This window comes from Lactuca virosa, chromosome 2, assembly GCF_052849685.1.
Source record: "Lactuca virosa cultivar CGN04683 chromosome 2, Lactuca_virosa_CGN04683_v6, whole genome shotgun sequence".
Lineage (NCBI taxonomy): Eukaryota > Viridiplantae > Streptophyta > Magnoliopsida > Asterales > Asteraceae > Lactuca > Lactuca virosa.
This window is the reverse complement of record NC_136427.1, coordinates 176,067,230-176,079,501: the sequence shown is the minus strand read 5'-3', so window position 1 is coordinate 176,079,501 and position 12,272 is coordinate 176,067,230. Positions and strand designations below refer to the sequence as shown.

At 38.3% G+C, this 12,272-nt stretch overlaps 1 protein-coding gene across 1 annotated transcript; it reads left to right on the top strand.

Annotated features, from left to right (window-relative positions):
- The first annotated feature begins 9,721 nt into the window (after positions 1-9,721).
- Positions 9,722-10,808, top strand: LOC145156636 (uncharacterized). Its single transcript, XM_079075928.1, has one exon. It carries the CDS (start codon positions 9,748-9,750, stop codon positions 10,642-10,644), a length of 897 nt encoding a protein of 298 aa, XP_078932054.1. The 5' UTR covers positions 9,722-9,747; the 3' UTR covers positions 10,645-10,808.
- The last annotated feature ends 1,464 nt before the right edge of the window (positions 10,809-12,272 follow it).

Genomic DNA, 12,272 nt, shown 5'->3' with positions numbered 1-12,272 from the left:
GGATATTGTTGTCCACCTAAATCGAGCAGCGAGATCTATAGACAATCTGTAAGTGTTCAATTGTTAATTGTACTAGAACATGGTTCCCGCTTCCTGATATGCTCCAGTAATCAAGGACTTCCAGAATACTCCTTACATCGGGTGAGCAGACAATCATTAAGAGAGAAGATAGATTTAGAATGCATATGTTATACACCCAGGTCAGATCTCTTCCAATCACGCAGAGGGTGAAACATATGACTAACTGAAGTTTTTAGAGGGATTGAGAAGTAGAATGGTGCATATACTATGTACCAGGTCGGATTGTGAGTCACGCAAAGGAGACAGTATACGGCTAACAGATAGAAAGAATTGCATAGATAGAAGATGCAGAGAGATAGAGTTGCATATGCTACATTCCAGGTCGGATCTTTCGATCACGCAGAGGAGGCAACATATGACTAACAGATAGAAAGAAAGAATATAACATTCTACAGACCTAATTTATCGGAATTCACCACTCACCTCATCAATACTGGGATTAAGGACATAATCCGCACATCGAGGAAAAGTTAATCCACAGATCCAGATACGAGTTCTTTAATATGACCAGTAGATTCCCATATATATCTCCCTGATCAATCTATCCAAGCGTCGTATTGTCAGGCTAAACGGATCTAACTAGGTCAAGATTTGTCAAGTCTATGAATTCCTTAAGTTCAACTCTGCCTAGTCATGTCTATTTAGAATCTTTCGTGCCTACCAACGCATCAAACCCAAAGCATAGACCCTTCAACTTTGGGTACGTTACGCAGACTCAGATTGCCTGTTATCACTTGATAATATCACTTCCCAGTACTATATCAACAAGCAAAACTGAAAGCGACAATATTTTTGATTTTTCTGATTTTTTTAATGTTTTTTTTATTTTTGAATGTTTTCTGAAAGAAATAAAACAGAAACAAGATGTTTTTGGATTTTTTAATTTTTTTTTGGTTTTTGTTTATTTCTCCCCTTAAATTTGTGCATGGGTGAGAATGAAAACACTAAAATTCGCAAATTTAAACTAACCTAATGAATAACAAAAAAAATTTAATCCTCAAAACGAATCATTTTTAAAAATCCCACAAGTACATCGAATCGAGATTTGTTAAAAGGCTTGGTGAACAGATCCGCCACATTATTGGCAGTGGTAACCTGTTCTAGCCTAATGAGCGAGCGCTCATAACAATCTCTGATAAAGTGAATTTTGATATCAATGTGCTTGGTTTTGGAATGTTGGACCGGATTTTTAGTGATTTGAATTGCGGCCTCATTATCACAGTGAATTGGGGTTTCTAGATAATTCAAACTGTAATCCAACAGCTGATGTTGGATCCAGATAACTTGAGAACAGCAAGCAGATGCAGCAACGTATTCCGCTTCTGCTGTTGAGGTAGAGACGGTATGCTGTTTCTTGCACTGCCACGACACCAGCCTATCACCAAGGAATTGGCACCCTCCCGATGTTGATTTCCTGACAAGCTCACAGCCTCCATAATTACTGTCAGCAAAAGCGTATAAATCAAATTCAGAATTCTTCGGATACCAAAGACCCAATTTTGGGCTGCCTTTGATATACCGAAAAATCCTTTTGACAGCAATAAGATGAGAGAGTTTAGGATTAGCCTGATAGCGAGCGCATTGACAAACTGCAAACATGATGTCGGGACGACTTGCAGTAAGATAAATCAGCGATCCGATCATCGATCTGTAGTGTGTCCGATCTACGGATTCGCCATCAATATCTGGATTCAGCAGGGGTCTTTCAGCCATTGGTGTCGATGCAGGTTTTGCGTCTTCAAACCCGAACTTCTCAAGAATATCCTCCACATACTTATCTTGATGTAGCAGAATTCCGGTTGAACTTTTTGTTTGACCTGAAGCCCCAGAAACATGGTCATTTCGCCCAGTGAACTCATCTCAAACCGCTTTTTCATCACGCCTTCAAACTCTTTGCAAAGTTGTGGACTGGTAGACCCGAAGATAATATCGTCAACATAGATTTGGACTAGTATCTGATCATTACCAACATTCTTGATGAATAAAGTTTGATCAATAGTGTCGCGAGAGTATCCATGCTCGAGCAAGTGCTTTGTTAGAGTCTCATACCATGCTCGAGGAGCTTGATGTAACCCATACAACGCCTTGTCCAACTTGTAGACACGATTAGGAAACTTTGAGTTAACGAACCCAGGGGGTTGGTCAACATAAATTTCTTCCTTCACCTTGCCATACAAGAAGGCAGTCTTGACATCCATTTGGTAGACCGTGAAGTTCATATAGGAAGCATATACGAGAAAGATACGAATAGCCTCCAATCGAGCCACGGGAGCATACACCTCAGTATAATCAAGACCCTCAACTTGACGAAACCCGCGAACCACCAACCATGCTTTATTGCGCACTATTACACCAGAATCGTCTTGCTTGTTTCGATAGACCCAACGCGTGTCATGAGACCTTTTGCCCTTTGGTAACTCAACCAACTTCCAGACCCCGAGCTTTTCAAACTGATTTAGCTCTTCATGCATCGCATCTACCCAGCTGGGCTCATTCAAAGCCATGTCAACGTTCTTAGGCTCTATTTGAGAGATAAAGCAAGAATAGAGACATGCATTGACATCTCCACTCTGACTTCTAGTTTGAACCCCGTCACCCAGCTGGCCAATGACGTTATCGATCGGATGATCGCGCTGAATTCTTGACGGAATGTCTTGGCTGATATCATTGAGTGAAACAGGAAGAGTGTGAATGTTGAAACCTCCATCATTTGCTGATTGATCCACATTGGATGGATCTGCTACAAACTCATTAGCAATTTCTTCAGGAAAGAGTAGTTCCATAAAAGTTGGATTGACAGCGGAAGCATCTCTAGACATGAACTCTCTTTCAATAGGGGTAAGAGGTGTAGCATCAGCATCAGGAGTTCCATATTGAACTTTAGACTCTGGACTATCACGTTGATCAGATGACTCCCCCTCAGGTGAAGCAGAGGACTCCCCCTCAGATGGAGCAGAGGACTCCCCCTCAACCGTTGGAGGTCTGTAAACAACTTCTTCGTCTTCGTCTTCAGAAACAATCTTCGAACCAGAAGAGGATCCATTTGAGCCATTTGAAGACACATTTAAGGATTTGAAAAGCGATGTGTAATCAAATAACCAGTCAGGACCCACTCGAGCGTCTGTTTCATTCTCCTCCAACCAGCGCACGTCATAGGATTCAACAATCTGCTTAGTCTTCTTGTTGTAAACCCTATACGCGGTGCGCGCAACATATCCTATAAAGTAACAATCATCGGCTTTGGCATTGAATTAGGGTTGGATTCCAAGTGAAGAAGGGTGCAAGGGCAGCCAAATACACGGAAATGGCTGACTGAAGGCTTGTGTCCAAAGAGAATCTCGTACGGTGTCTTCATCTGTGCTTTGTTGATTAGAACACGATTCTGCACGTAGTAAGCAGTGTTAATCGCCTCGGCCCAAAAGAAAACAGGTAATTTTGAATCACATAGCATTGTCCTTGCAGCGTCTTTTAAAGTTCTATTTCTCCTTTCAGCAACGCCATTTTGTTGAGGCGTGTGAGTAGAGCTGTATTGACGCACGATCTCCTTTTCTGCGCAAAAATGGTCAAGAACCGCATTCTTGAACTCAGTTCCATTGTCAGTACGAAGCGCCTTCAACTGGTTGTTGGTTTGTTTCTCAATCATCATAATGAACTTCTTTATCAGATCAGCAACCCCTGCTTTGTTGGATAAGAAGAATACCCACATGAAACGAGAGAAATCATCGATCACAACTAGACAGTACGAGCTTCTGTTGATGCTCAGGACGTTGACCGGACCAAATAAGTCCATATGAAATAGTTGGAGCACCTGACTGATTGAGTTGACTTGCTTGGGCAGGTGTGGTTTTCTATGATGCTTTCCTTGGGCACAGGACACACACTTCTCAAATGTAATAAAGTCTATGACAGGTAAGCCTCGGACCATCTCATTCTTAGCAAGGCGATTCAGGTTTTTCGCGTTAGCATGACCAAGTCGTCGGTGCCACAACATTGCGTTTTGTCCGGAGACTTTTGAAAATAGGCAAGTGACTTGTTCAGGGATGTTGTTGTTCATGTCAATAATGTAAGCATTCCCATCCCGCTTAGATTTTACGAGAATCCACTCTTCCGGGATGACAATGCCTGGCTTGAGAATCATGCATTCTTTATCGGTAAAATGGGTAGAATAGCCTTTGTCGCAAATTTGGGAAACACTCAACAAGCTGTGCTTTAACTCGGGAGCAAATTTGACATTTTCAAAGCTTAGCACTCCATTTGTAACAGTTCCTCTTTGAGTGATCTTGCCACCATCTCCGCCCGCGACGGAAACATAACCCCCATTAAAAGATTGAATGTCGCTCAATTGGGAGATGTCTCCAGTCATATGCCGGGAGCAGCCGCTGTCGACGTACCAAGGACGAACGACATTCCTCCGCAACTGTCCCTGCAAAATGAGCGAAATCATTTAGATTTGGGAACCCAGGTCATTACTGTCCTGGGTTTCCTTTTCGCTTTCTCTGATTTATCCTTTAATGTTTTCAAATTAGAATCCTCATTCCTAATCACTTCAGAGGATGGTAATGATGGATTGGAAATTGATTTGGGCATCCAATGATATTTAGGTTTTAAAACATTCTCAGGTGGTTTTGAAATAGGTTTCTTATGAGTTTGCACTGAGCCTCTGGATGTTCTACCAGAAGTGGAAGACCCAGAATTGCTTTTTGACGAAATCGATCTTGGTGGAGCCTTGTTCGGTTTTGACAAACTATTTGGAGGTTTGTTAGTAAAAACCCTTTTATTTTTTTGAAAAACCGTCCTTTTTCTGCTTCGATCATCTTTCCAATCATCATTTCGAGAACGAGTTCTTGAGGATTTTCTAATTAAAGACCTTCCTCGAGATTCATTCTCTCCTCTTGGTGACATATAGTTCACAAAGATCCTATTTTGACAATTCCTAGCTATATGACCACCAACACCACAATTAAAACAAATCTGTTTATTATTTGAACTTGTACTACATTTCTCAGATTTATTTTCTTGACAGACACTCTTACTCTTCTCAGATGAACATGCATGAGAAATAGGTTGTGAGATAAGTGAGGGTGCCTCAGATGGTGTGACTTGTGGAATTGATGGTTTTCCATGAGAATCACAAGCATCAGAATTACCAAACAGTTCATCAAACATATCAAAGAAATTAAATTCAACAGTATCAGATGTGGAAGCATCACACGAAACATTATCAGTCTGAACATTAGAAACATAACCATTTTCATTTGAAACAAAAATATCAGAATTAGGAACAGAAACATAAACAGATTCTACAGCTTCACGCGTTGCCTTATCTAATGGTTGATCTGCAGGGGAAGTAGAAATGCCAGTACTTTCAACATTAATAAATCCTCCTGAAACGAAACCAGATGGCTTGCCATAAACCATAAACGGTTCATTGGCAATCTCATCCTTGGATAAGGGTTGATACTGATATGTATGATTATAAGGAGGAGGTACACTATCAAATCCTAAACCCTTTGACTGATTTCGTTTGAACTGCATGCAATGATCAATCATGTTGGCAACTACCTCGCTTGATCCATCAAATTTTCTAAAATCAAAATTTGCAGTTTCAAATTGTCCTTTTAATGTATCAATCTCGGTAATTAGCGCATCATTTTGTCTTTTAATATAATCATAAAGCTCACACTTTTCACTGTATTCTGCCTGAATTCTTCTAAAATCTTTTATCTTAGTTTCTAACTGGGCCTTAAGGGGCTTTTGTCCTTTCTTAAGTTGGTAGCCCTCATATCTAAGGTCCTCTACTTCTCTATGTAATAATTTAATTTCATCATGAAGAAGTTTAACATATTCATTACAGGCCTGAGAACAAGACGGTAGATTTACCTCACTTTTCCTGGGCTCGGAAGTAGTAGACACCATTAGAGCAAACTGCAGCTCCATCATTTCTGCTTCGGGATCAGCTGCATCATTCTTCAAGGAAGCATCATCAATCTGAGCTAGGTGAGCATTTTCTGGCCCTGAGATATTCAAAGCCTGAATCTGGTCCTCCCAGTCAAAAGACTGAGCGACCATAGCAGTCTCACCATTGACCGCAGCACCTGCACGGTTGTTTCCCACTGCAACCATCGTCCTGTTGTTGTTCGTCCTACGATCAGGCTTTGGACACTCACGAGCAAAATCACCCGGCTCGTGGCAATTGAAACAACGCAACATGCCTTTGTTGAATCCCACCTTCTTGTCAGCATTCATGCCCCAGTTGCTCTTCCCTGTCTTCTTAGCAAACTGCTTGGCCCTAAAGACAGCCATAACAATCTGCCATGTGATATCTATCTCCTTCACGTCTTCTGGATGAATCTGATCCAGATCAGCAAATGACAGTTGAGGTGGAAGCTCTCCAGCTACGAAAGCATTGTAGCAGTTAACAAGCCCAGTGGCTAGAGCCAGATTTTCATCAGTGTCCTTTGTGTTTGAGGAAGATGCTACAACTGGTACATTTGGATGGGGAACAGCTTGTGGAGTGACAAATGGTTGACTTTGTGGACTGGATGATGCAGCAGCAAAGGTTTGAATATGAGGTTGTTGAGCAGCAAACACATGGCCTGAGGAAGTCATGATTGAGGAGAGAGCATTGTTGGATGAGATTCCAAGATTCGCAGTAGAGTACGAGTTCACATGGTTGATTTATCTCTGCTTGTCATCAATATCACAAGCTTTGATGATTGCCATGATTTCAGCAAGAGTAAGGCGGTGTAGATCCTTGGTCTTCTTAATCACAACAACATTCATATCCCATGATCTAGGAAGAGCATTTAGAAGCTTCTTATTAATCTCTGACTTGGTTAAGAAAATCCCTGATATATTCATGTCAGTGGTGAGAGTTGTGAACCTTTGCAGCTGTGTCTCAAGAGTCTCTCCGGGAATGTAGTTGAACATGTTGAACTTTTGTCTCAACATGTCCTGGTGACTCTCCTTTATATCTTCATTGCCCTCATATACCTCAATTAGGGCTTCCCACAAATCTTTAGCTGATGTGTACTCTCGGAAACCTTGAGCAATATCAGGAGATAATGCCATGGTTAGAGTGGCTAAAGCCCTTTCCTGTTCTTCCACTTTTTCAAACTCCTCATCTGTGTAGTTTTCAACAGCCTTGTCAATCACCTGTCCTCCAACTGTAATAGTGATTCTGACAGGTCCTCTAAGTATGCTTCTCCAGACTTTAAAGTCCTTCATTTTGATGTACTTTTCAATTCTATACTTCCACTCAGGGAAACCATCTGCAGACATCAATCTTGGAATGCGCGTAGTAGTGCCCATGACAGTATCAAGTTCGTGACAATGATTTTGACTTTGAGATTCCATTTGAAATTGAAGCAAATTAAAATCACAAAGGTGTTTACGGTTGATGATGATTACGACCGTAAACTGAGTTTACGGTTGAAGGTTTACGACTGTAAACTTGGTTTACGGTTGAGCGGTTTACGGTTGATGAGTTTACGGTTTGTACGTTTATGGTTTATGTGTTTACGGTTAATGAAGCTTGGTTTACGGTTTTTGAAGATTCACAGATTACGGTTCTTCAAGATCTTGAGTTTACAACCGTAAACAGGGTTTACGGTTGGCAGTAAACTCCAAGAAAGCCTTCAAAAACACGTTTTTGCAGTTGATTCAGTTCCTTTAACCACTAAAACACTAAAACCAGGCTCGAACAATAAGAATATCAGTTTAAACAGCCCAAAAATCGATTGAATGAAGCTTTGACACCGTTTTTTGCTCTGATACCAATTGTAAGGTCCTGAAAAGGATCTTTACCAATGATCAAGCAACAAACAATCACAATAGAAGAGGAAGAAGAAAAGAAATCGAGCTTGCACACGTTTATATTCAGAAAAACGTCAGGTACAACTCGATGGAACACTCTGTAAACGCAATGGCATCAACAACCACACAATAACCTACACCTCCACTATTTATACTGAACAAGACCGGAAACAGGGTTTACGACCGTAAACTCGGTTTACGGTCGTAAACGTGTTTACAGCCGTAAACTCTGTTTACGGTCGTAAACACACTTTCTGAACAAAAACACTTAAACAACCCACAAACTGTGTTACAGACTCATACTGAACATAATACAATGAAAGCCTAGACCAAACCATTTACTGGACCCTTCATATGCATCACAAGTAGTGATACTAAGGCTGCTGGAACTTGAACACAATGTCGAGTGAATAAAGTGACAAACCTATAACAGTATTCAAGACCTGTATTTCTTTATGGTGTAACTTATGTTGGATATTGATTATGTCGTTCTTAGTGATTTTGGTATTTTGAAACAATATTTGTTATCTCAAAATATTTTATTTAAACTAGGATTTTAGACAACATGATATTTAAAGCATAGACACAAAATTTTATTTGGTTTTGGAAAATAGGAGATGTCACATTATCACAGCCAAGAAAACCTTATGAGTGTCGCCATTAGAACTATAAGCCAAAGCGTTAAAATGATGATTTTAATTTCCCATAGAAAAAACTACAAAGATGGTCGCATCACGTCGGTTGGTGGTGGTGGCGGTGGCGGTTGTAGAGGTGGAGGAGGTGGTGGAGGAAAAAGGAGGTGGTAGCGTTGCGTATTCATATATGAATATTATTTCTTCCGTCGCGCCAGTATATCAGAACCCTTAAGCAGCAATAAAAAATGTGTGTCACATATTCATTTTCAACGCTCTCACCTTTTTTTTTCTAAAATGAGTTTACCTCTCTCTCTCTCTCTCTCTCTCTCTATATATATATATATATATATATATATATATATATATATATATATATATATATATATATATATATATATATATATATATATAGACACACACATAGGTTGGGGCGGATATCTAACGAGTTAGGGTTCCGAAAAATAAGAACCAAAACCGCATAACACAGTTCTGAAATTTTTGGAATTAAAACCACTTGAGACGATTCCGTTTCAATGCAGGTACTTTGTTACAGTGGACACTACAAGTGATGAGTAGTGTTTCTAAATTAAAATTAATATTATAAAGAGAATATAATCTATTAATAAGGTAAAAAATGTCAATTAACATCAATTAGACTTAAATAGGTATTTTTCAAGAACTAAAACTACAATGATTTCTTTTTAAAAGGACGTTTTTTACATGTTAAAACCTTTTTAGACCTTAGCTAAAAAAACAAAACAAAATAAAACATGGACATTTTTACAATTTTCTCTTTTTCTTATTTAAAGTTTTTGTCATTATTCATCACAACTATTTTGATTGGATATTTCAAGTTTATATTACATACATAGTTCGATAGCTTTTTAGATTCTGTAGTTTTGAGGATTGAAGAAACTTTTTCCAAACAAAAAACTTCCAAAAAAAAGGGTTATACATAATCTTTTTACAATTCCTTTTATTTATAAAATACGTTTTTGGTAAAAGAGAATAAATGCCAATTGTTGTGTACGTGCCAACAAGTTATCTATTTGACTTCTATTTTAATATTCATTTACAAGTGAAAGACATGGGCATCACTACTCTTGAGCTCATTGAAAAGCATTCATCCAATCAACTCCCCACCTCTCACGTATATATACACATCCTGCGTTCTTCACTTGTAACTCAATTGTTCTATAAAGATTATTTAAGGTTCATGAAGATGTCCATCAACGGCAGCTCAGACGCAGAGAAACAGGTTTCCATAGATCCAAGATCCATGAGAGCAACCACCCAAAAATCAAGGTCAAGTCCTATTAAAGCATTGCCTTCGTTTCCCACCACGTACAAGTTCCTTAACACCTCCGGATCCCTCCCGAATTCACCTCGCATTGGTGGTTCGTCCAGGATCAGAGATGATAGTCGAAATCAAACACCGGATCATAACACTTCCCAATCTCGCTCTCCTCTCACCAGTCTTTCCAACAATCGCCTTCAACGAAGCAAATCTGGTGGCGATCATAGATCATCTGTGCCATATAGTGGTTGCGATCCTTGGGTATCAGTTAATACCAGTGGAGAACACATGTCTTCGACAAAGAATGGCAATGGTCAGAATGGAAGAACCATCGTGAATAAGGCGAAAAAACCTAACGACATGGACTTCAAATGCGGAGCTCTTTGCTTGTTCTTGCCTGGATTTGGTAAGGGTAAGCCAGTGAGAGCCAGAAGAGTGGAACCAGAAGGATCCAGACAAATGATCTCACAGAGGATTTCGCTTGAGAAATTTGAGTGTGGATCTTGGAGGTCCTCGGCCATCCATTGCGATGATGAGCATTCAACTACTCTCTACTTTGATCTTCCATTGGAGCTGATAAGGACAAGCGTAAGTGATTCTTCTTTGCCCATGAATTCAGCTTTTGTGTTCAACAAGGGTGGTGTGAAAGGAGTTCTTAAGACCAAAGCGGGATCAGTGGAAAGAAAATCACAGGAGGATCGCCATGTTCGCTTTTCAACATCTTCTCCCACGTCACAACCAACATCGCCAATCACGCCTCGCTTGCGAAAGGCTCGTGAGGATTTCAATGCCTTTTTAGAAGCTCAAAGTGCATAAAAATGGAACCTGTAGTGACGTGCTTATATATGTTTTCTCAGATTTTGTTTGGTTGAGTGTCGAATCCGCTAATAACATGTTACCTGCCTATGGCATTGTCGAGTTAATATAATCAAGAATATGTTGTAAAAGTTTTGTATACAGTGTATGGTATTTTGCTACTACAGACGTTTCAATATGCAATCAACAGATGGTAAATAAGTGTGAGTTAGGAAATAACGAGTTCATGTCGAAATTAGCTTTTATTTTAGCAGATAACTGTGACCCTCAGTCGGTAAAATGTGTTGCTTAATTTACACCGCAATCAACATTTAACTACACTCAAACATGCATGCATTAGGAAATGCAAAAATTTATGCAGTTCATTACATGGTAATTTAAAAAACAAAATGATAAACTCCTCAATACCCATGTCAGAGGCCGCAGAATACTAACAACATTTTGGCGGTGACATGATTTAAACAATGATCTTCACTACAAGAAAAGTCCTTGATACTGTGTTAGGGAGAGTTTTTCATCAGGTTGAAAAAAATATTTATTTCTTTCAAAAATATTTACCAAAATGGTATTTTTTTCATTTTTCTTTGCTTTTCAGTTTTCTTTTCAGTTTTCTATTATTATTTTTTTATTTTAAATATCTTATTTTTCTATTTTTCTCTTTTATTCCATCTTTTTACTGTTTTTTTTATATATTTTTTAAATGACAACTTTTATTTTAGTTCTTTTTACTGTTTTTTTAAATAACAGTTTTTTTTAATCTTTTTTTTCTTTATTTTTTAAATATCCGTTTTTCTTATACAACTTTTTGACCATCAAATTTTAGCCATCATAAAATAAAAATACAATATATTTTAAGGTGCAAAAACTCCGTCATTTGCATACAACGTTTTTAAGGTAAAAAAAAACTCAACGTTGTTTGTTACAAAAAAAAAACACCACAAAAAACTTTAACATTGTTTATTACAAAAAGAAAAACATCACAATTAGGTTGAACTTAAACCGGTAACAAATCGTTACCTCTAAAAAATAAAGTAAAATAAAATAAGAGAATAATCACAACAAATACCATAAATATATATATATATATATATATATATATATATATATATATATATATATATATATATATATATATATATATATATATATATATATATATTTAAACTATCTTGGCATAGACAGACATCGTTTTCAGTTTTGCCCCGGTTGCCTACGAATTCCACAAAGATTGTCATTTCTTCATTCTTTAATATCCATACCATTTTTTAGTCTTTTTAAGCGAGGACAACTTTTTTTATTTAGTTCTAAATTTGGAAGTAATTCATTAAATGTTGATTGTGGCCAATACGCTTCATGAGGAAGCGGGGAGAACTCAGATGCCCAAGTAGAACAATAATATTCAATCGAGTAACATTTATCAACATATTGTCAACTATTCAAAGAGAGTTTGGCACATGCACCCAAGACATGAGAACAAGGATACTTAAATGTCTCCCATTTACCACATGTGCAAGTTTTTTGTTTCAAATTAAATACTTGCACATTTCGACCTTTTTGAGTTATCAACTTAAATATACATTTTTCTTCGTTAAAAGATCTTAAGGAATGTGCACTTGCTTTTACCATCA